The sequence below is a fragment of the Xiphophorus couchianus genome, chromosome 13, assembly GCF_001444195.1.
Source record: "Xiphophorus couchianus chromosome 13, X_couchianus-1.0, whole genome shotgun sequence".
Classification (NCBI taxonomy): Eukaryota; Metazoa; Chordata; class Actinopteri; order Cyprinodontiformes; family Poeciliidae; genus Xiphophorus; species Xiphophorus couchianus.
The window spans coordinates 12,287,124-12,312,247 of record NC_040240.1 but is presented as its reverse complement, the minus strand read 5'-3'; the positions used below and the strand labels follow the sequence as shown (position 1 = coordinate 12,312,247).

At 38.7% G+C, this 25,124-nt stretch overlaps 3 protein-coding genes across 3 annotated transcripts in view; 1 reads left to right on the top strand and 2 right to left on the bottom strand.

Annotated features, from left to right (window-relative positions):
* Window positions 1-25,124, bottom strand: part of aunip (aurora kinase A and ninein interacting protein) — a 954,922-nt gene that overhangs the window by 36,937 nt on the left and 892,861 nt on the right. The gene's annotated exons all lie outside the window — the stretch shown is intronic.
* fam83hb (family with sequence similarity 83 member Hb) lies at window positions 51-14,019 on the bottom strand. The gene is made up of 8 exons (XM_028036514.1): window positions 13,757-14,019; window positions 7,868-8,029; window positions 6,720-7,052; window positions 5,527-5,691; window positions 5,290-5,414; window positions 4,656-5,210; window positions 2,164-4,534; window positions 51-944 (listed from the first exon to the last, which is right to left on the bottom strand). The coding sequence occupies exons 2-8, from the start codon at window positions 7,988-7,990 to the stop codon at window positions 924-926; spliced, it is 3,693 nt and encodes a 1,230-aa protein (XP_027892315.1). The 5' UTR covers window positions 7,991-8,029; window positions 13,757-14,019; the 3' UTR covers window positions 51-923.
* Window positions 21,788-24,537, top strand: LOC114156262 (receptor-transporting protein 3-like). The gene is made up of 3 exons (XM_028036601.1): window positions 21,788-22,000; window positions 23,171-23,342; window positions 23,585-24,537. Exons 1-3 carry the CDS (start codon window positions 21,985-21,987, stop codon window positions 23,922-23,924), a joined length of 528 nt encoding a protein of 175 aa, XP_027892402.1. The 5' UTR covers window positions 21,788-21,984; the 3' UTR covers window positions 23,925-24,537.

Sequence of the window (25,124 nt, the reverse complement as noted above, 5' to 3'; positions counted from 1 at the left end):
AGCCCCAAAATAAACATGCTAACAAAACTATTTTACAGTGACTCAATGTAAATGATTTACATTTTTATTTACATAAAACAAAGGACAGCACGCATACATTAGTCAAGTACTTTGACCGAAATCCCCTCCCTGAATGGTTATTGACATCTTTAGCCCTGAACAGTGGGTCCACACCTACAGCTTTGACTTTATCAAAACCCACACTTGCTAATGCAGTTTGAGCTTATAAAACCCCACGTTTGCACACCTCATTCTCTTTATTCCAACAGTACTTCCCACAACTTTATTCTCAGTACTACCCACGTCTTTATCTCTTTGGGATTGCATTAACTCTCCTACCTTTGTAATGGCCTCAATGAGCCATTGGCACATGATGAAACCACAAGGACACTCTCTCTCATGTTTATCTACAAACTAGTCCCAAGCACACAAACATTTCCATGAACTCACAACACTGGTACTGTATACTTACTGCAGAATACTTTTTTAAAACTGGCATGTATCTGTTTCCTTTGACTGGTAAAACATGTGCGGTCTCTTTATTTTCATCTTCAAGTTCCCCTGTCACGTTTAAACAGTCTAGGTTTTATGCGAAACAGCCCGCCTTTTTATTTGTGTGGTGAAACATTAGCCAACGCTGTCAGTAGTCACTTTTGTCTTTCAGTCACCATATAAGGAGAAAGTAGTACCAGTTCTTGGCAAGGAGACACATTCCAAACCCAATGACTTTAGGTTGTTTTCAGGATTTTCAATATCGTCTTTTCAAGTTTTATTACTTTGTGTAACTCCAGAAAAGGCTGCAGCTCTTGCACCAGAAGTGCTTTGAGGAGTGATAGATTGTTGTTGGCACAAGTTGGCAATGGCTGTTTTTGATCGTCTTGCATAAATAGTCCACATATAAAAGGCCGGTCCTCCATCTTTCGTTATGCCAGGCTATTCCCCATCTGTTAACAGAGCAACAAGGATAACAGTGAAATTGATGTGTCTGCCCTTTTTCTACTTCTTCTCTTGCATGCTTGCACTAAAGTGAAACCCTACTTATGCAATCCTGTGTGTTTAATTAAAAGGTTATATTTGGTAAGAATGCATTGAAATTGTGCCAGAACTTTTCTATGCAGTGCTGTGAAAGGTACTGCCACCTTACAGATTCTGGGGTTTGTTTGTTTTTTCATAAAGTTTTGTCGTTTCAGGTAAACAAACAATTTGAGTATCTCAGATTATCAACGTGAATACAAAAGGGACATTTTAAATGATTTCATTTAATAAAGGAACAAAATCTGTCCAAACAAACACTGGATGAAAATATAATTGTCCCAGTTGCTAAGTCATGATGTAGCTGTGATTAACCATATTTTTTGTATTGCCGAGTTCAACTTTAAACAGGATTGATTACTCCCAGACAAGCGAGTAATTCTGGTCTGTTTAAATCCTTTACCTAGAGCCTGTCTGACAACAAGGAGTAAGCTAAAAGATTTCACAAAGCAATACATTATGATCCAATCGAAAGAAATTTAAGAACAGAAGAACAATCCTTTAAACCTATCAGTATTCCAGTGCACCACAATGAGAGCCATTATCCACAAAATGGTGAAAACGTGAATCACGGTTAATCGTCACAGGACGATTAACCAGTTGCTCACCAAAACAGGAGAGTCTAAACCATTTATCCAGTTGGTTAAAAAAGAACCCAGAACAAGATCTGCATGCCTGAATTTTCTCAGTACATAAACAATGAAAAAGAGACATGGCAAAGTTGGTTTCAATAGCTTATTTGAATGAAATCATCTTTGGGAAAATTATATTTGTATTTACTTGGGTTATCGTTGTCGGATGTTAAAATGAGTTCATGATCTGAACAACAAGTGTGTCAATCAAACAAATGTGTAAAAAACCTCCAAGGGGGTAAGAACTTTTCACAGCACTGTATATACCAGGCAGAACACATTAGCTTGTTCAACAAAATAAAATTATCTTTAGGAAAATTATCTATATTCTTGTTACTTTATAGCCTATGTGCAAACATTACAAATTAACAAATAATGAAAAACAGAACATCTCTACTTCTAAACATTGGTTTAGTTTTATGATTCAGAACACTGACAAGATGATCTATATTTATCTTAACTATATTTTCTTGCCATCAGTGCTGCTGGAATTAACTACCTCAAAACGGCTGTAGACCTTCTTCTCCTTCCTCAGACTCTCTATCCTCTTCAGCAGCCCTTCCCTCTCCTGGGTGCTGCTTTGTGGTCGCAGAAATCGATTTTTCTTAAAGGGGTTCTGTGTCTCTTGACCTTTGTCCATGGCACCACTGTCTTTGTCCCCTCCGGTTTCTTCTCGCTCCTGGCGGTTTTTCTGGCTGTTCGCTGAGATTTGTTCCAGAATGACTTTAGTGTCGTCTCGCAGGTTGCTGCTGTACAAAGCAGAGTTTCCTGAGGTCTGGTAGCGGGATGAAGATGATTTCCCAGCTGATTCTTTGTGGTTTGTGGCGGGTTGTTCGGTAGTCGGGGACGTTGTGACCTTTGCTGAGGAGCCCTTTTTGCTTGAGTCGTCAGCCACCTCCATGACGGTGCTCATGCCCCTGTCGTCTCCTGAGGCTTTCTTCTCTTTATCCTTTGGCCCCAGGAGCCCCTTTAACCTCTGAGTCTGTTTCTTCAGGAATTCAAGTGTCTTACCATCACCCTTTCCTTCACCAATTGTATTTAGCGAAGTATTAGATCCCATAACTTTGTGCAGTCCTTCTTTAGACTCTTCATGTGGCATCGTTGAAGAACTGTGAGAGCGACTCTTTTTCATTTCACTCTTCTCAGCATCTGTTGCATCTTTTGTCAGAAGATCATCACTACAAGAGATGCGACGAGGATTCAGGGACTTAATCTTCAGCTGATCCTTCCTGAATAACTTAGGTGATGGAGGAGGCTTTAGAGCCTTGAGGTCATCTTTCTTTTGACCCTCTGTCTCATTTTCTTTTTTGTAGGATTGCAATGTATTTGAAAGCTTCAGGGAACTTCCAAAAGGCTTTGGGGTTATTATTGAAGGCTTGACTGAACTTAATGAAGTTCTGCGAGAGAGCTCCGCCAGTTTTGCTGAGATGTCTGGCTTCTTGGGTTCTTGTTCTGTCGAAGTGACGGTTACAGATGGAGCCACTTGTGGAGGAGTTGTGTCTGGACACAAAGAGACCTTCTCAGAAAGGTCTGGCTTTTTTTCAGCAGGCTCCGAGGCTTTTTGAAATTGCTCTGTCTCCATTTTTGAGGCTTTTCTCTTGTTTTCCAGATCTTTAAAATACTGCAGTCTACTAGCTGGGTCATTTACATTTACTGAGGGTTTGTCTTTAGTTGTCTCAGCACTGACTGTTTTTTCTTCTTTTTTAGTACTATGTGTTTCCTCTTTTTCCTTAATCTGACTTTTATTTTCTTGTTCCTTTTTCTGTTGCTCTTCTTTCTCTTTCTCCTTTATCTTTTCCTCTCTCTCTTCCTTTTCTTTTACATCGTCTTTTTCTTCAGCTTTCTTTCGCCACTCAAAAGGCTCACGAGAGAAAGATCTTCTCTTTTCAAGAATCTGGGCCACAAGGGAGGAAGTACGTATTGTATCTAACTGGTCATCTTCTTCGGTCGCTGGTTTTAGGCCTAGACTACCACTGTGCATCTCTGCTTTGGAAGATGAGAATATAAGCGAGGAGCGCAGACGAGAGCTACGCTGGAGGAGAGGGTTTACGCGAGAGCGGATTGATTCATGCCTGGACAAAAAGATATCTGGAGCTTCCTTAACCTCCAGATCTTCTGCAGTATCTCTAGCTGAACCCCTCTCTGACTCCCTTCCCCTCCCCCTTTCTACTATTCTGTCTCTTTTCTCCAAAACAGAAGACCTCAAATCACTGAAAGAGGGAAGCACATCAATGCTTGCTGTTGGGGCAGAGTCTTGATCATTGCTGTCAGGTAATTTTGGCTTTCCAAAGCGGGGTTTCAGTATATCTGGTCTGGGCTTTGGGGGCACATTTGGTGGATCCTTTAATCTAAAGCGTGAAGCTAAGTTTTCACATGAACCTAGTTGCTCAGCAAGCGGGGGCTCCTCAAAGGCGTCATGACCCATAGGCTGAGGCAAGCCTTCTTCTCCACCATCCTCATAAGTACTCAGATATGAGTGGATTCTCCAACTCCTCATACCTTGCTTTGCACTTGGATCTTGATTGTACTCTTGATCAGACTGATTTTGAAAATGTCCTTTCTCAGGTGGGTGCAAATGTGTCGGTGAACTCTGACAAGCATAAGCTTGTCCTATGGCTGGTCTCCGACTAGCGGATCCTCCTCCATATCGCCCAGCTACAGGGGGGGCATGGAGCCCTTCTGGTCCTCTCAGGTCCTCAGATGAAAAGTAGTCCCTTATTCCAGGTGGAGGCTCCCGGTCTGAGTGAAAACTAGATTCCGAATATTGGTCAATGGGAAGGTGACGATTGGCTCGAAGTCTGTCGTAGTGTCCGTGGCCAGAACCAGGACCAGGACCTTCATTGTAGTAATGGCTACTTGAAATTTGCTCTCTGAAAAAAAAACCCATTGATCTTTATAGTTGACTTAGTTGTCAATGTACAGATATTATAGTACATGAGATGAATTATAATAATTAAATCCTGAAACAATGTGCATTTTAGAGTGAATTACCTGTGAAAATCAGTTTCATCCAGATTGTTCATTACTCTGTGCTTCATGTATTGTCGTGAAGATGAATAATTTTCCTGAGTCCCTTCAGCATAGCTATGTCTCTTAAAGGCACTTGAACTCAACTCCATCTGCCTGGACACAATGGACTTTCCCTGCTCCAGGTATGACTGCTGGAGGCGAAACTGTTGCTGAGAATATTTTCCTATCGTTATTCCTGCACTCGGTTCCAGGGTGTGACGAAACGCGTCATTCCTCCGGAAAGGAAGTGAAGTGTTACGATCTAACTCCCCATATGGGAAGGCTGAGGGCATCTCGGGCTGTCTCCTGAAACCGACGGGGTTACGCATAGATTGTGACCTCTTTAAACCGAACTGGGTGTTCACGTAGCTGCTGGTGCCTGAGTCAGGAATTGTGAGCGGTCCACTGGATGGATCAACAATCAGAGGCTCTGACTGAGCAAAGAGAATACGAAACTCCTCATCAAAAGTAGTGACCAGTTCTCCAAGGAAGAGGTGTGCGATGCATCGGTGGATCTTCTCATATGACCACATAAAACTAGAAATAAACAAAAGAGAAAGTCTTAGCGTTTTTAGATAAATACAGCATAATTAAATGATGTTATCTAGTAACCTACCTGTAGTTCCCACTGAGGACAGCCCGGCAGTCAGTCAAGAGAAAACGATCTTTCACCTGTCCTTTAAACGATTTCCCTGTCCGAGAATAGTATGTTACACCTGCAACAGTCCTGACACGCATCATCTAGAAATGAACATTTTACCTGTTAGTGGACACCATGTGTAAAATTTTGCAAATGGTAAAAAGAAAAAAAGTTAGAATAGACACGTGGAATGTAAGGAAACCTGAAACTCACTTGAATTAAGTCCAGGTTGACTTTGCAACTCATAACCATATTGACAAAGTGAGGAGCATTCCTCTCATCAAGCAGAATGTAAACAGGAACATGGCGTCCTGCTGCTTCCAAGAGGTCACTGAAAATGTCAACATCTGTGAACATGTCCATCACAATTGCGATAACCTAGACCGCAAGAACAAACACACTTATTTTAGGGACACATGATTATTGCATTGTCAGTTTCTTAAACCCTTCCTCTAACAGTACTATATAGATCCTTGTCATTTGACTCTTTGTAGTTTTGGTCATGGGTATGACTTTTGTTAAAAACAAAATCACAGAGAAAGTAAGATTTTCAGATAAAAATATACAACTAGGTATAAACAAGGTTTGACCATTTTTATAGTCAGATAATTCACTACGAACAAAATTGAAAAGAAAAACACTGCTGTGTACGGTTAGATATTTAGGAAGGAATGATAAAGAATTGGTAAAAAATTGGTGAACTGAGCCAGGACTTTCTGTATTTGAATATTTGTATTTATTGAGATGGCCTTGCTTCCTGTTTGTTGACTTGACAAGTTTTTTATCCAACTTAAGTTTCAAGCCTCAATAAAAGACTTGAAACAAAATAGACACTCCATGAACATTTGACTACACTCAGTATATCTGCCGCACTAAATTTACATAAGGTTTGCAGGGTGACTAATTTTATTTCCAAGCTGTCATTCCACCATTTGCATGCTGAGACACTGACTTCCGGAGAGTTGCTAAAAGTAAACCCTGCAAGACACAGCTCAGCACGTTGTAAATTCAGACAGAAACGTAGGACAAATAAAGGCACGATCCTTCACACCAACAAGTTTGACTGCTTGTCACATTTGGCAGTCATTCTGCTGCTAATCATATTTTTAATTTAGCTGACGGCCAGTGAGTTGGAAATTTGACTAAAAGGGAGTGGTGAAAACGTTGCCAGAGGTAGACAAAAAAAAAAAAAAAACTCTAACAAGTTAGAGCACACAAATGTTCCTGGCAGGGCTTTATCAACCAGTTTTTCTCTTTTTCAAAAATAACAGTTGACTTATGGGATGCATACTGATAGGACAGCACTGAAACAAATACACCCTTCCCTGACACAAACCCACCCAGCTACAAATCAAGTCTGCACATTGTAACATCTGTCTTTCTTGCACCCTGGTGTTTTTACTTACATGTCGTGCATTTTTGATGAGTCTCTTGGCCTGCTCCTTAATACTTGGCATTTCTGCGTCGGAGGGGTTGACCAGAGTGGTGACCTCTGTGGGCCCGATAAAGCTGTGCTGCGGAAGCGGCCATCCCAGGTCCAGCCCCGGCGCAGCCGTGTCAGACTGCAATGGCCAGTAGGTGTCAGAGGAGCCCTCAGCGTCCTGCCCTCCCTCATAATATGTAAGCTCAGGGGCGCCTGTGGACTGGCTGGGTCCCTGCAGTGTGGACTTGATGTAGTCAATTTCGGACTGGGACAGGAAACCCACCAAATCTGACGTCTGGAGGAATTCAAAGTAGCCCTGGTGCGACAACACAAACAAGTTCAGTGCATGCATTACAGCAATACAGTAAGGTAAATTCGACCCTTACTTTTTACTACTGTTTTTGATTTTCTGTAACATTCAAATATTGTAGAAAAAAATAACTGTAATATAGATTTCTTATAGGAAAAAGAAATCGACACAAACTTTTGGTGACATTAATAACTGGTAATTAGCCTTTTACACCACTCTAGAAAAATTTTGGCCTGGCTTTAGCAACTTTAGTGGCTTTTAGAGCAAAAATAGGATTCCATCACAGTCATCATCACAATCAAATTTAAGTACAGAATTTGACTGGGCTTCTCCAAAATCTTCATTTAATGCTTCTTTAGTCAGTCATAGGTGGACATGCTTGTTTTCTGCTCTGTCGTCCAACTTGATGTCCTGTTCACTCCAAGATTTTTCAAATAAGTTAGCTTATTTAATGTAGACAGGTTTAATTTAGGTAATTTCTTTATTTTATAGGTCTGACTGTAATCAGATCTGTAAAATGACAAGGGGTGGCAAGAAAAAGTGAAACCTATTGTCTAAAAAGTATTTAATTGCTGGTAATGCATGATTTAACAAAGGGCACATTTCTTTGAATGCCGTTTACCCCTAATAAGAAAAATCGTGTAAATTGAAAACTGTCACTGTATTTACTTTGGTTTTTAGTCTTGCATGATAATTTGGTTGTTTGATATAAAACATTCAAGTATGAAACACTACAAAAGACAAATGCTGTTCTATGGCCCCGCATCTGTTTTTACACATTACTCACATTGTGGAAAATGAAAAAGAATTGTAACTGTTACCTGTACGTCATGTTCAATCAGAGCATCGATTGCTAGACGATACTCCTCGCGGTAGTGTGGCGGTAGATAGTTTGGGTCAAGTGGATTATCACCAACCGAAGAGCTCTGTGACCGGTGCGGCATTGTTGGACTGGGTGCGGTCAAAAGTCAAATGAAAAGCTTCTGCAGAAAAGGTAAAAACAAGAAAGGGCAGCAGAGTTAGCTAGGAGCCTTAGAATCTCGAGAGAAAACATAAAAGCACCCTGGTCCAAAGAAAAAGATGCTTTCCTGTATTTAGATCACCTTGCTATTGTGGTTGCACTCCCTGTAATAACACTCCACTCCCGCATTAATGACAAACAATACAGTAATTCAATTAAAATCCCTTATGAGAGAAAGGCAGCTTTGTGTTAGGATGCACCAGCGAGCATGTTTCCCACAGCAAACAAAGCAACTGTTGTTAGTAAATCAATACCAGGAGATTATCCCAGTTTTATTCGAGATAACTCTAACAGTTATACAAGATAATCGCTATGAGATTTTTCATTGCAGGGAAGAGATCTAATTTAATTTACGGTAGTCAGTCTTGTGACTCATTCCCTCTTGAATTACCTTAAATTTGGGAATTTGATCAAAAGTAAATATCAGATTAAGAATCACACTTTGAAATTGGTGTTGCAGACTTTGATGTGTTAAGTCTGTTTCATTGAACACCAAATCTGTACTTGGTAATAAAACAATCACATAATAATGCTAATGATGAACTCAATCAGGATTTGGCTTGTGGAATACAGTAAAGTGCAAACAAATCTTTGGACGTCGAAACAGCAGGAGGAAGAAAGTACAATGGAAGGAAGACGGAGGGAAAATGGACATAAATGAGGCATGGGGAATGGTGGGAAAGGCATGAGGAGGTGTATAGACAAGTCCATTCTTACGTTTGCTAAATTAACTTGTCATGCCGGTGCGTCATGCTTCGTGTTGCTAGTTGCTAGGCCTTGCCAAGGAAAGTCTGTTGCTGCAAGAAAACTCTGGAAGCTGCCATAAGTCTTTTTTAAGCTGTCCCATGACTTTTAACTTACTTACTACCTAATGTGAGCATGATTTATTTTCCTCAAGTTCAACATTGCTGACATGTTTCAGTGTCAGTGATTAGATTCCTAATGTTCAACACAAAAACATGAAGTAGAGGTGACCACTACTTTCAAGATGGTGTTTATTTCTTTGATAGGCAGAGAGATGATGAACTTTGACAATCATTTGCTTGAACCAACCGCAATGTCTCCCGTACTGATAAGCTTATAGATCATATGAGTTACACTTTTAAAGCAAAATTTTAAATTAAGTTCAACCTCATGTGCTTATTTTTCCACAAATAAGCACATGGTCTCAACATGAAGTCTGGAGTAACTTATAAAAGTGTTCTTATTATCCCTGACTAACTGAAAGTCTGGTGAAATTATCAGGGTGTGACATGATCGGCTCAGGCTGGGAGGGATTGTACCTGTTATAAAAGTATGGATAATGATCTCTGTGTAAACTTTCAGGAACAGTTCAGGGCTTGGTTGTGGTGATAGCGAAGGGTACAAGTCCTAACCCACAAGCAGTGGAAGAACCCACTTGACTCAGAGGACTGGTGAGTCATCCAGAAGCCTGGTGTGGCTTGGCCAGAGGATAAAATTACAAACTACAGCTTTGTGATTTGTACATGGGCAAAATGGCTTATTTCCTCTTTATTCACTAATTTCAGGCCATGAAAGTTAGTCCGTTTCTTCTTCTTTTTCTTACTTATTACTATTATTACTAACTGCTTCTTGGTTCTATGTCCTTGCTTACTTTCAAAGAATAAAATTCACCTAACCTATTTAGCCTTTTTGATTTTATTATAAATCTTACGATAAGCTACTGACGCTTTGCTGTTTTGAATGCAAACACATGCCGAAGGAACTGAATGACAACCACAAACTGAAAAAATGTTGTGCTTGGAGTACGCAAACCTCAAATTAACAACTGTGTTATGTAACACAACAGCCTTCAACCAGCTGTTAGCACCCTCAAATTACAGGTATGGTTGAACTTGCAGACATTGTATTAAGTTACCATTTTTTATCATTATTATCAAGTAATCATATGTTTTAACATTTTAAACTAAAAAGTGTAACACTGTACTTTGATTTAAAGCAGTAAAGTAAAACAGTACTTTGATTTTAAACACTACAAATTATTTGTGCTGAAATAATGCAACATTTGATTCTGACAATTTAAAAAAATGTTTGTTACAACATTTTGAAGTGACTATTTTTAAATTATCATCATTTTAGCACATAGACCTAAGCAAAGACAATATAAAATAAAATAAATGCTCACATGAATTTTGTTGTAGTTTTCAATTGCTTAAAGGGCAGAATATTTGTCTCACTTTTCTATTTTTTTTTAATAATGGGTCTGTTTTCACAACGTAACTGTTCATATTTTTCTTTGTTGTAAGCAAAGACAAATAATAATATATTTGTTCCAGCCTGGAGAATACTGTACAGCAATGGCTTGTTTTTTTTAGGGGTGCAACATTCCTCCAGTCTGCAGACGTTGTTCCACGTAGCAGGAGAAACTTCAGTCACTTATTAAAAATATAAACCACAGGAGTAGCATGATGGAAACGGTTAGGGATATTGAAACCTTGGAACATATAGTTACTGTTAATATGTGTTCCATATTAACACATATCCATTGTGGACTTTTGCATCGTCTAAATGTTTTTTTTTTCTTTTAGTCACTTCAAAAATCTCTGTTGTTAATTTTTTTCTGTTGTTTCTTAGATGCAAAATTTTCTAAAATCCAGTGAAAAACAAAGTGGGAGATGGCCCTTATTATGCAACCATTTCCATAGACATAAAGTTTTTTTAAAAACTGATTTTAATCCATGTACTAAATTAACAAAACTACTTTGAGGTAGACACATTTTTGTTTCCAAGAATTTAAGATCTTTAAAGGAGCTCGTTTTGTGCAACTAAGCATTTTCATTAATCATCAGTTTATTAAAATTCTTAGCAGTCAAGCTGAATGATTTTAGCCCTGAGGTGGCTATGAGGTAAGAGCCTGAAACAAACACAAAGATACCAAACAGAACGTGGTGGTTTCTTCTTCACCCTGCTCACCTGTGGATCACTGCAAGATGAGGCAGTGGAGGATTACCATAAGGTAGGAGCTATGACAGGTAGGTTATCAAAACAGACACCAGTGCTTTGTTTGCTGCTGTGGCAACTGTCGTGAGCACCAAAAATGCAAGCACTGATACATGTTGGGAATCTGGAATTCTGTATTTCTGCTTCAGGTAAGCAGCTTTTCCACACGAAGCAAAGCCAAACGCAAATGTACCGTAAACAAAGCTGGAGTGAAACACTAAACCAGCAGCAAAACACTTCCGTGGATCTCAAGTGTGCACACTGCTAATGTGTCAGTAGTTCGTATTCAACATTTCTGCATGAGATGACAAAAACAAACCTCTAAAATTTAACCGGTCCTGATGGCGGAACGGATTAATAAAGGTTGAGGAATCGTAAACTCTCAAGAAGTATCGCTCTCTACCTGAACACGCCTTGCTGAGCAAACACCGGGTTTGATCCGGCATGTTCATGTCAGGTGTTATAACTCGTCGCGAGTGGAGTAAGAGCAGAATACCTGAGAACAGGTTTTGGAGGCTGTAAAGTTCTGCTGCTCGTTTTGGGACACAGAAGTATTTCCATCGTTGTCGGAGTAATGTACACAAACTGAGATATAAATCCACGCAGAGCTTCTCTTGTCTCTCTGTACATTATCACACCTCAACGCGGCTGATGAGTGGAGCACAAAACACGGATCAAAGACAGATGAGCACGTATTGAATGTGACAGCACTCAGAGGCTCACATCCCATCCCGTCTTAGGCTAGAAAAACAGGTCCTCTGAAGTGCCTCATCTGTTCCAACTGCCTTCAGGCCTGCGGTCAGCTTGAATGGAAAACTTAGCAGCCGACGCATGAAAGTATTTCTGTTTTTCCAGCTCCTCTCTTCCTAAAGCACATTAGTCCTCAAAAACAAACTGTAAACAGACTATCTTTTTTTTGACACACATGCAAGAGAGAACGCACTAATGAATGAGATGCAGCCGCTGCCGTGTGGGAAATGTGACAAGATTAAATTAAGACACGCACACACTAAAAAGAGCTGGCATTTAAGAGCTTTTTTAAACTCAAAATTACAACCACATGTTAAGGCTATTCCTGCACAGTGACTCACTCTGGCTGAATCAAGGATAAAAGCTGTAAAACTGAACGGTTATGTGCATGCAGTTAAACTACTATTGGAGTCTGCAAACCAGTCTTCCTTGCTCAACAGAAAGGGCTCTATAATCAAAAGGTTGGAATCTCTTCTAAGCCCATCACAAAGAACACCAAAGCATGCAAAGCATTGTTCAAACAGGCTATGAGACATCCTAATAAAATGTATCTACTTATTTAGAGATGCACTGAGAATAAGGCTTGTGACGGAAATTTCTGATTTCCTGCCTCTGTTCATTAATAAAAATTCGGTAACTAAAGATCCAATGTTTTTTCCCGCTCAATGGACGCTCAAGTATTCCCGACAGCAACCCTCTTCGGTGAGGAAGTTGTTACATAGCGCAGAAGACTCAAGTTATTTTCAGCATCGATGAGGTTTTTCAAAAATGAAGTTAGAAGAAAACTATTGTCTACAGAGGCATGTCGACAGTTCAGTCAACCTTACACAAACTACCTGAGTATACCAGGAAGCAGAACGTATTACCGCAAAGTTGATCTATTTTATCCTTTAGCGGAATCCAACTTTGTCTAGGATGGAAAGTGTTTCGATACGGAAATGTTGCTTCTCTTGTAGAGAAATACACAACAGAACAGTTATTAGTAATGTCAAGAGCGCTAACCACGCTAAGCACTAAAATAAGATGCTAAAGACAGTTTAAAATATCAACATTGGTCATTTTGTTTTGTTTGTTTGTAAACTTGACTGCTCTCTCAAACACATGGCGCTCTGGTCCGAAAGTGAATTACGACGAATTAATGAAGATTCCTACAGTTGTGATAAATTAATGATTTAACAATCTAACACAAAAGAAAATCAGCTTTTCTTTTTAAATATTAAGTTTGAGAGCTATAGCACATTTTGTAATTCTTAGTCGGGTTTTATTTATAGATACTTCTGTCCTTCAACCAGGAGGATTTGATTGTTTTGTAGATTGTAGTGCAGACAAAAGCAGCTCTTTTGACTTCAAGCTTTGTTTTCTCCTTTCCAATTGGTCTGGAAAGTAGGAAGATAATAGCTTTATTTATAACTTCTAAATAAACTTCTAAATAGAAATTGATAAAAAGGAGTTACAAAACCGATTGCTAGAAATATCTTTTATCAGTGCATCAGAGCATAATGTTTACAGATTAACAGCTTTTCACCCCCTCTAGTGTTGCTTCTCCTACAGCGTCTGCATGCTAAATAGGAGAGGAGTCATGTTATTTCTACAAGTATTCGGGTTTTTTTTTTTTTTTTCTGCCTTCAGTGGCCTGGATGAAAGAACAGCTCAGTGTGTTGGTAACGGGCAACACTGAGCCGTCTGTCTGCTCAGACTGTACCAACACTGCTCAGGTTTTGCAGTGCACAGCAGCTACCTGGATGACTTAATCCTCTAGAAACTGCAGGCTGTCGTTGCGGAAAGTTTTTCTGCATTTCACCGTTTATTAAAATAAAATAAAAATGAAAAAAAGTTAAAGTTAGAAAAAAGTACTAGGATTTAGAGCGAGACTGGATAGAGTATAGCAGTTAGTATAGGTAGAAATGGTGTAATTAGAGTATTATAGCCATTATAAATAGTTGCTTTGACCCAAATGCCACAGTTTTCCAGTCCGTACCTCTTTACTTGCAGCACAACTTGTTCTCTCCCTCGTCTTTGTACCGACTTCAATCCACCGACTCGGGCCTCCTTTCTCGTCCGAGTGTCACATTCCGTAAATCGGACAGGAGCTCCACCCAAACCGCCCCTCTCCGGTAGCGTGCGCTGTGACCGCGTACTCGCTGCCCGGGCTGAGAGCTCCTCTCCGCGGTGGGTGATCCTCCGGAGCCGCCGCGGCAGAGTTGCTGTGGAACCGCGCAGTGAATGAGGAAGGACAGGAGTGAATGTTGATAGGAAGCGCTTTCCCACCGGTGAGACTCCTCCCAAAGCGACAGGGACTCCACACCATTGGAAGTTCGCTCCTTGTGCTTTGTTTCAAAAGTGGGCTCAGTGTCATGGATCCTGCGTTTTATCAGTTCTTTCAAGAATCTGACCTTTAACTAGTCGAACCCTCGTTTCAAACTTTGCGTGTTAGTTTGAGAACTCAATGTAACGACTAAATAACACAATCTCGTCTTTTCCCTTTGGCAATAACTTAAATACACATACAACATATTCGTACTTCCACCATTGCATTATTACCTAAAAGTCTTGAGTCAGTCTTCTGTCTTTTGTATTTTGTTTATTTTAAAAAAAAATAACTAATGTGCTGCGACAGTTTATTGAAATGCAGACAAAAAGTTCCCAAGTCTGCGTGAAAACAGGATTCATTAAAATATAATAAATTTTAATTTTGACAGTTGTCATTTCATTAGAGCCAGTTTTAAACAACAAATCCAAAATTCACAGTGAATTTGTGGTAGATATCTGCTACTTTTAAGCTTTAAAAATGTGATACGTTTAGCCACATTTGATGTGGCTAAACGTCCACATCGATGGATGGATGGATGGATGGATGGATGGATGAATGGATGGATGGATAGTATAATAAATGAAAAGATGGTAAATGGGATGGATGATGGACTATGAATGGATGAATGGTTCACAAAGTGCATAGATGGATGAATGAATGGTGGATAAATCTGTGGTTGAAGAATTAATGGTGAGAAAATAGATTGGTAGAGAGACGTGGATGGATGGATGATGGATAAAATATTAAATAAAGGGACTGATTAATTATTTTTTTTTTTTTAAACAGTCAAAAATAATTTTAACTAAACTAGTTTAGTTAGTGGCTCTATTTGCTTCTTTACACCCTTTTTTCAGCAGACAGCTTATGGTAAGCACTAAGTTGCACTACTTCCTTACTTAACAACTGGTTGTAAATGTTTAGGAACTCAGTATGACTTCAACGTGCCAAGAAGATTATGTGGCTGGTACAAGTTGTCTTGTTTCTTAGTGAAGTATTTCCTTTAAAAATCTAGACAAACACTGAACATCTGCCTACTTTAGAAATATTTATTTGATCAGAATGGAAAAAAAAATCTATTTTTTAATGTAAAAATTCAGCTGCCCATCACTTCAGTGCAGGTATTGGGTCATTTTTTTGTCATTTAAGGTTTGTAGATGCTAATCCCGACTGTTATATCTGCAAAATTTCATCGTGTGTTTAGCATTTTTCCTGAAACAAGCAAGACCTTATTTGAAATGACATGGATGCTTATACAGGATTATGAATAATGATTTTAATTTGAACCGATCACAACTCGGATGATCCAACTTTTCCCTCCTCAACACTTCAAAGATAACTTCTAAATTCAGCAGACAGACCGCAGTACGATCTTTACCTTTTACAGCTGGTAATATGCTTGTATTTTCATTTTCTACTCTTTGTAAAGTTTTTGCTCGTGCTTCTGTGTGTCTTGATTTGGTATTTCCACTTAACCTGATTTCCAGAAGTCTGTTCGGAGATCCTACAGATTTTTACTCAATTCAACACTCTCCATGTATGCAAAGCTCTTAAAATAAAATTGAAAATTCTCATTTTTCACTAAATGTGTCTGAATTTGTGGCATTGCTCAAATAAATGCAGCTTAAGAATATTTCTTTTATGTTTTTAAAGTGACCAGAATAAGTATATTTTTTATATTACTCTTCAAAAGAACATAAGATTATATAAAAATAGATGCATGGATATCTTTAAGTCTAAATATGACCCCGAAAAAATTGAGGCTGGACCCAGCTGAATCTTTCTGCCATTACAGTGAACGGTATGGCACAGGAGATAATTAAACCTCTCCAAGTCTCACTTAGTTTGCAATATTTATGCGATGGAGAAGCTGACTTTTATTATGAGACTAGAGGTGGAAAAATTCACACTCCTGTGTAGGAACCCTGAGCTCAGTATATAACACCTATAAGTACTTTCTTTATTATTATTATCATTATTAGCTAACGGCTGCAATGGGCTGCACAGTAAAACATTAGAAACATTGCTAGTTGGGACAGCTATTGGTATACGTTTATGCAGCATTACAATAACTATTATTTTCTAGATCTTGACCTGTCATTCTTGTACCAATGACCTTTATTAATGGCGCATAAATTAGATTAAGCATCCACTTGTTTTCTTTGGACTCCATGTTTCTATGTGAAACATAGTGTCAGTGAATCAGCTATTGTTTTTCTCCATGGTGAATCACTGAGGCTGAATCAACAGACTGTGATCATTTCCCTCCTCTATAGAAAGCTCCTTAAAGCTAGTCTCACCACGGCATGCTGTCATGTCTCATTTCATCTCCTCAGAAAAGGTCAGACCTCCTAAAGCATGCCGCTGCACATACCTTGAGTAAACAATTCTTTAAACCCGACGCTGCTTCAGCTCAGTTTTCTCACACCTTTTGCTTTATGCTGGCGGTGTTGATATGAAACAATACAAGGTTCACCTGAAAAGAGGCAATATTGATATTAACAAGGGTTGTAAGAGAGACAAATCTATACGCCAGTCAGCTTGTGTTTGTGTTTGCAGTTATATGGGCTGTCCTTTGCCCCCGAAACGTGTTCAGTGCACAGGACACACCTTGTTTGATAGCACACACACTATGACTGTATGTTCGGCTCCTAAGGGAGTGGCTCTTGTCAGATTGTCTGCCTAACCATCCATGTCCTGATATCACACACACACAGACTCACAAACCGTGGAGGCCATGTTTCTGAGCTCTCACCTTTTATGTTTGCACTTGCCTTGTTAATGTAGCGTCAACATGAAATGTGAGGAGTGAGAGCGGGAGCGGTAGCATACAGCTGTGGGGATGCGTGCCACATGCTGCGGCTGAAAGTGAGGAGAAAGGAAACATGCAGAGAAGGCAGAAACGAAAGAAGTGAGAAAAGAGGGAGAAAGTACAGATACTTTCTGCATACTGGAATTAGTCTTGAAAGCAAACACTGGCAGGTAGAAAGACGCAGAAAAGCTGGGTGCGGCTGCAATGAGGAATGTGCTTAAGGCATCTTACCACACCCAACCTCTTTTGCCTCACTCCCTCCCTGCCCCCACTTTGTCTCTCGCTAAGTCTTCCAAGGACTCTGTCTCCATCTCTCAGCCTCTTTCAGCCCGACACCGCCCTCGCTGAGTCACCTGGCAGCCTGTCAGCAGGTGTGCAGTTCTGGAACAGAGAGAAAGGTTAGCCTGCACACCTGGCTGATGATCCCTGGCGTCACTAGAGCGCCGTCTGATTAAGAAATGTGTTTTGAAAATACCATCTTTAGAGAATGGGAAATGATTTGCATTGCATTTTTCTAAGTACCGTAATTAAATAGGAGCATGCAATGTAAATATACAAAAGGGTTTATATTGGAAGATGAAAATGCAAACATGAGGCAGTTAAACATGAGATGAAATCATTTTTTTAGCAGAATAGATGGATGTTAGCCCTAATTTAAGATGAAGCACTGTATGATGAATTTTCATTGAAATGTGTCTTGCAAAACAAGTTATAACACTTAAACCTTTTCACATTTTGTCATGTCTCAACCATAGATTTCAATGTATGTCATTGCGATCGCATGTGATAGACGCACACAAAGTTGTACACAATTTAGAACATTAAACAAAAATGATATATTGGATTTGTTTGTTACAAATAAAAATCTAAAAAGTGTGCCTCTATAGAGACATCTTGCACACATGTGGGGGTATGTTTCTATCAGCTAAAGATGCAGGATTTTTCTGCATTTACACAGAGAAGCTTGTTTCTCGTAGCCATTAAAAATGGGAAAGACAACAAATCCTGCCATTCAATTAAGGCAGATGAGTGAACATGTTCAGAAGTCACGAAATGGCAAGAAGAAACTAGCTGCTCAAATAAACCTGTCTAGATTTACTGTCAGAAGAATGACTAAGAAATTTAAACTATTTAAACAGTGAGAAGGAACACTGGAGAGGCTACGTTTGAGTTGTCGCTACAAGCAGTGAGAAGGATGGCAAGGCAGAAATAAAACTTCCAAATTTCACTCATCCAGCACTTTGCATAGTTAACCAATTCTAATCAAAGGGTGATAAACTCTGCCGCGCTCTTCTTCTCATGACTGGCAATGAATTAGAGGCTAAATGTGCATCTGTTCTGTCAGAGCCAAAAGAGAATAAAATAATAGTGTTCATGCTGAATCTGGGTCAATCTGTTGTTGAGTGAATCTGCATTCAGGGAAATCCAGCTAGTTCCAAATTACATTACCGTCACACCTTTCTCTGAATACTTTTATTCATCTCCATTGCTGATGTCGCTTTTGTTCCAGCGCAGATTTAATCTGCGCGCTCTGGTGTCAATGGGATACTTGGTGAATGTTGAGCAGCAAGCACAATGAAGTTACTCTGCAAGTCTCCTGTATCTGCTTCTTTGTCTCTGTCTCTGTGAGCTCTCCCAGCATGCTTTTCTCACGCTGTAATGTCACACCTGCGTATAAGGTGACTCCCAGGAGTCTGACGCTTCGAAGTCAGTTTTGCACTACAGTGGTGGCCGGAAAGATGCATATGCACACATTTCTTTTGCAGCTGTGTAAAAGTGGTGCCGTACGCAACTGATACGATGTGACACTGAATTACAGAAACAATACAGCAACTTTATATAATTTTCTTCAGTTTGCATTGAGAAACACTGGCAATGTACTATTTTTTTAAAATAATTATTTTTTTTAAATCATTGTTATGAAAAAAATAGTTATTACTACTACAAGTTAACCAATTTAAAATAGAGATTTTGTGAACAAAATACATTGGTCAGAAAGCAAATGTATGTGCCTACAATTAAGTGAGCTGAAGCTAAAGTACTACCTAAAATAATCTCTGTCAAGTACTTCCAAATGAGTTTTGTGTCATGATCCTGACAAACCTGCATGTGTGCGTTATCATCACATGAATGTCTGTATATTTTACTGTTGTAATCATAGCTCGAGGCCTGTCTCAAGCACTGGATATGTTTTTAGCTCTGGGTGGAGTGTTATTGTAAGAACCAATCAGCCCAGTTATGAGAAAAGTCCCTGTAGTGCACGGTAAGTTTTCATTCGTCTTTCATAAATAATTGTGTGTGGTATGTATTGTGTGTTAAAGAGGAGGAAGAAAATGCTACTGTGCCATCACTGCATACCTACAAACCGGTGTTGTCACTCTGGTGCTAATATTACCTCTGCGCACGGACCGATAATCATGACTTTGGGAAACTACATGCATAACGTCCACAAAGTTTGCCTGATGAGATCAGACGGTAAATAAAGACGGTGTATAACACATCCAGTGACTCGTCGTGAACGTTATTTGTTATGTTTTGGTTTTAAGTTTGAAGCCAAATGTAGGCTGAAACAGAAACAGAAAGGCGACGTGGAGAGTTTTTAATAATGAGAAACAAAAACCTACAAAAGCGACAGGACGTTAAACTGTTGTGAGTGTAATAGACAGTCTAATGGAATAAATGATAAAGGAACCGGGTGAACTGACTAGAGGAAATGTGGCACAGCTGTGGCCATAAAAACACATGCAAACTAAGTGAGGAAGACTGATTAACACAAAAGGGAGATTAACAAAAACTCAAGGACTACAAACCAATGGGGAAACGATCATCAAATTTAAACCAAACTGAAATAAACTAAGAAACTAAACACAAAGGAATCAACTCCGCACCCCTCTGACATTAATGAACACAAAAAATGAACTAAATATGGCAAGACTGGGAGAACACACCACAAGGAAATGATCAAAAACAAAAAAGAAATCCAAAACCAAACGTGATAAAACATAAACAATAAAGTGCTTTTCTCCACCTCTCAGCTTCATTGTAAACTTAGTTTGGAGGGTCTTTGTTCTCAATCAGAACACACACAAAAATACTTCTAAACAAACCAATTGAGTCCTTGGACAGGTTGTGACTTCAAAAGCTCCTCACATTTGTAAATACACAGACAAGTGTTTGCACCAGAAACTTTTCTGACGTGGTGTTAATTATGGGTTGTCAAAGAAAACTGTAGCTCAGCAGGTGGATGCTGATAGAGGTCAAAACATGCAGGCAGTCATCCTTATCTAAAAGAGCAAGCTGATAAATAAGCTGAAACTCGATCCCACAGTAGGACTCATAAAAATGTTTGACTATCTCATTATTTTTATGTTTAAAAGTCTGAAAAGACACAATTCATTCTTTCTAGAATGACCCTTCATCATTGCTGACCATTTTATCCAACAGTCCAATCCTTATGAGCAGATTGAAACTCAATTTTTTCCTTGTACGCTCTTTAGTTGGCATTTTAGATCTCCTGAAGCACGAATGGAGTCGTATTTTCTCACAAGATACAAATGACATGTTTTGGTCCAGTTTAGCGAGTGGATCATTTATGAGAATGTCTGATTAATGTTTGCTTCTATAAGCTTCTAATTTTCCGCCGAGTGAATGCTGTATCTGGGTATTTTTTTGCGATTTAAGCTGATATGACTCACAGGAAATAATGATGCTGACAGTGTTCAATAGATGCATCAAGAGTCTCGCCAACAATCTACTGAAAAATGTGGTCCTACAGCACCATCTACTGGACTGAGTCGGACAGTAGGATGCAAATTTACTGTCGTTCCTGGAATTGCAGCAGCATAGTTTCCCACAAAGTTTTATACACAACACCGAAGTTGGATTTGAGTAAAAATAAAAAATTTCAGTTAATCTGTGAATTTCGGCAAGGAGGTTCTCTCATCTCATCCACAGTCCAAAAGAACTTGTAATCATTGTCCTGCGTCAGTATGTGTTTTTACAAAATGACAACAAAATAAATAAACAAAAAAACACACAACTGAAGTAATAATAATAATAATGTTATAACTTTTTTCAGTACAATTTTATTATTGTTGCGTTGTTTAAAATCACAATACAGCTATCAAATATCAATTATTTTGACGATATTTGTTCTCTTTTTTCTTTACTTTATATTTTTTGCGTTCTTCTAAATTTTAATGTGTTTCTATTTTAATAAATATCTAGATCAGTGGTGCCCAAGTCCAAAGTGTCTATATTGACCACGATCCACTCTTGATCCACGTGATCGTGACAGAGATCCACTCCTGAGTCACTCTTGTGACAGAGATCCACGTTGCCTCGTGACAGACCTTTGCCTTGTGATAGAGTTGAATCAACACTCTCAGTAGTTGAAATTTAAATCACATCAGTGTTGATTTACCTAGCACTGGTGTGTTGTGTCAAAAGTTAACACTATGAACGTGTTAATTATTAAGCTCCAGACAAGACGTCATACTGCTGGCCTCTCTCCTCTGGCAAACGCGTGACGTCACAGATACTTTACAATTGTGGAAGCAGCTCTGTTTAAGCAGCTGCTTAAATTTAACTCTCTGGAATAACACCAACTCTTTAGGGAAACGAGCCCTCATGTTGTTGAATCAGACTAAACAAGTGTTGAATTAACGCTGTACTTTTAACATACAACACCAACACTGGAAATCTAACAATTTTGAATTTGCTGTGCACCCTGCAACTCTAACATGCGTTCCTACTCCAACACGCCTGAATCAAGACCGACTAGCAGTGATCGGCCTGCTAATGAACCATTCATTTGATGTGCGTCGGAGACAAACAGCAAAATGATGCAATGTTTCTTCACCGCTGATAGGGCAACTCCCTTCCCAGTGCCAACAGAAACTTACTGAGGGTGTTTGTTGTTGATAACCCATTTCCATGGCAGGGAAAGCGAAAATGACTCTAAGTTTCGTTTTCCTGACTACAGCTGATTCTGTCGCATATAAATAACGCGGCAGTCTGCAGAGCAACATTCAGAGGACAAGCACTGCGTTTCTGCGGATCTCCAGACGTCAGAAAATAAAGCAAAATGAGCAGACCAGCAGGTAATGCCTTTTTTTACCCCCACATATGTATGCAGGATTGTTCTTGTAGTTTACTGCAGTTTATTTTTTAATTCTAGAAACAAGTGCGTTGCTTTGTTTTGAAAAGCGTATTGGACGCTGACTTAATCATTGTAATGATCCTAATAAGGTGAAGTGAAGATCTATTTGTAAGTTGAGGTCATAACATGTAATAAATTAAAGGAGAAAAGCGTATTGGACGCTGACTTAATCATTATAATGAAGACAGAGTCCCACTGAAAAACAAAGCTTTTCGACTTAATAAAAACCCATAATAGTGACTCGCATTGAGGAAAAAGAAAATTCATATGATAACATATGATAGTTTTGCCTGTAAAAATCATTATAAAAGAATATTTTATAAGAAGGCGAACTCTCACTGCTCGGCTGGAGTAAACAACTGGGTCAAATGCGCCCCCTTATGGTCAGATGTTAACTGAAAAAAGGTGCCAAATTTGCACGTAGTCATGTTTATGGGCTTCTCGCATTATTTTATACACCACTGAAAAGTCAGTAGTGCAAAAAATTTTAAATTGAGAACATAAATAGAATAACTATAAATCCAGAAATCCAATGTCTCAGAACATTAGAATGTTATAAGACAAATTAAAATTCCTTTTAAATACAGAAAGTTTTACCATTTATGTCCAAAGCAGGTTTCAGCACCCTGCAGGGTTTTCTGTCAAAGCATATAATGGAAAGTTGAGTGAAAGGAAAAAGTGCTGTAGGAAACGGTGAAGAAGTCTTAAAAGGTTTCTTTTTTTATTGAGTCTGTGTATTATTACTTTTTTCAGAAAAAATTATTGTGTGTTATTAGCTGTGAGCTGTGTCACGTTTAGTTAAAAAAGTCAATTTACAAAAAGAAATTAGCAAAACATGTTAATGTAAAATGTTTGTATGTCAGTGTTTAAATTAGAACATATGTCTCTAAAGGGAGACAGGTGGAGCACCTAAGGGACTCGTATGGTTTAAATGACGATAGTTATTTAATATTGCAAGATTTGATATCAGTCTGATGTCTGGAAAATGACAGATTCAAGTTGCAAGGGTCACGCTTAAAACATTACAATTCTACCCTGGCAGGATAATTTGAGAAATAATTAACATTTTCGGACTAGAATTTAACTTTCTTTTTTTTGTTTACTCAATTAGGTTGGGTCCCAGCTTTCTGGCTGGACATATTTGATGAACTCCTTTATGATGACAATGAGCTGGACTACGGAGACGAGTGGAATCTAAACTTTAACTACACCCAAACAGACGAAATCACCAAAGTACAGAGGAAGAGAGGCTGGAAAGTGTATTCCCATTGTGCCTTTGGAAAGTACGTATTCTGCTTTACTGGCAGTATCATTCTTTTGAGGCGGGGACAGAAACTGTGCAAGTTGTTAATTTAGTACAGGATGTGATTTATCTAGAAAGGTTATTCAGATATGTACTCTTTTTCAAAGGGAATATGATGTAAAATTTAGAAGCACCATTTAAAATCTGATAAAATTATGTCATTTTTTTTATCTTTGTTGAATATGCGTCTAAAGTCTGCATCCATCACCTGATTTTCCCCAGGTTCCAGTGCGGAGCTTGTCGTAAGACTTGGCGTTCGGCTCGAGCGGTGGTGCTGTTCCGCTACCGGGTGAGAAATGGCCGGGGTACGGTGATAATGCGACCTTTTGGTCAAGCTTGTCGTCAATGCCAGGACGGGGCATTTTATCTTCCAGGTTTCACCAGGAAAGAAGTGGAACACGCTTTGCTCAGGCTTTTTTCCAAAATCCGTAAAAATTGCTACGGGGAGGAGGAAAGCGACGAAGCTTCTTCGACATCCTCTGCTAAAGTGTGGACCAAGCCCCACGAGGCAGCACTGTGTGAGGCCTGCCGCCTGGGCATTTGCTGTCTGGAGGATGAGTGAAGGAGAGTCATCCCATCTTTCTCGGTTTTGGCAGACCTTATCCTTGACATTTTGAGGTTGTAAATATGTTTGTCAGATAAAGTTTGATGTGATACTGGGACCAAAAATCAGCTTTTGTAAAATTAAAATGACTTGGGTCATTTTTTTGTTTGCTTATTTAGTTATCGTAAACATATTGTACATTTGATACTTGTGCATTTATGGTAAAAATTGATATTTCACCTTATTTTATAATGATCTATACTTTTTATTATTCAATTAAGGTAATCTAAATATATCTATGCAAGTGGGATTTTTTTCCCCCTTTTTTTGTCAGATGTTCCACAAAGTTTGATAATGTTGGCAATGGGGATGTTTTATCAAAAAAGACTTGTCTGCTGTTAATTCCTCACATTGTAAAGAGATTTATTATATTTAGATATATTTTCTAATATCTTATTTATGAAACCAATACTTATAGAAGTTAAGGGACATATATGTTAGAACAGGGTGAAGTATTTCTAGTGACAATATATCCTGTTTACTGTATGTTCACCTAACCTGAAGCTCAGAAAATACCAATAGAACCAGGAAGTTTGTGTAAAAATAAAAATCAACCCTAACATAAACTGTAGGTGTGCGTCTGTGCGTGATTTTGTTACAATATGTTTGCTCTTCATTGAGTGTCGTTACTGACAGTGGGTAGAGCAGCCAGAAATTTTTCTTAAATAAGATTGACAATACTTCAGAATATTAAGAAATATTACTGGTAAAACTACACTGTAATACATTGAGCTAAAGTACGTATCATTCAAAATGTTATTAGTTGCTACACCTCTCTGATGGAAAAAGCTCTATAAAAAGTTGGATATGATTTAATTTGATGGATATAAGACAATTATTATTTAAGCTTGAATTATGTTCCATAATTCATAAAAAGGATACACAATTAGATGAGAAGGTTTAAAGTTATTTTCGTTTTTGTTTAGTTTTTTATTGCAAGCGTAAATAAGTAATTTTATATTTAATGGATTTACACCTCAGTACGGCAGATGGCGCTAATACACTACGATTAAAATTTACAGAAGAAGAAGACGACTTTGCTTTCTTTACTTTATGAAAATTGTTAAACAACTGCTTAAATGTTTGGTGTAAATGTTGATGTTGTTAATCAACGCCACAGTAAAAATAGTTTTTGTCCTGTTCCCCTTAAAATCTCGT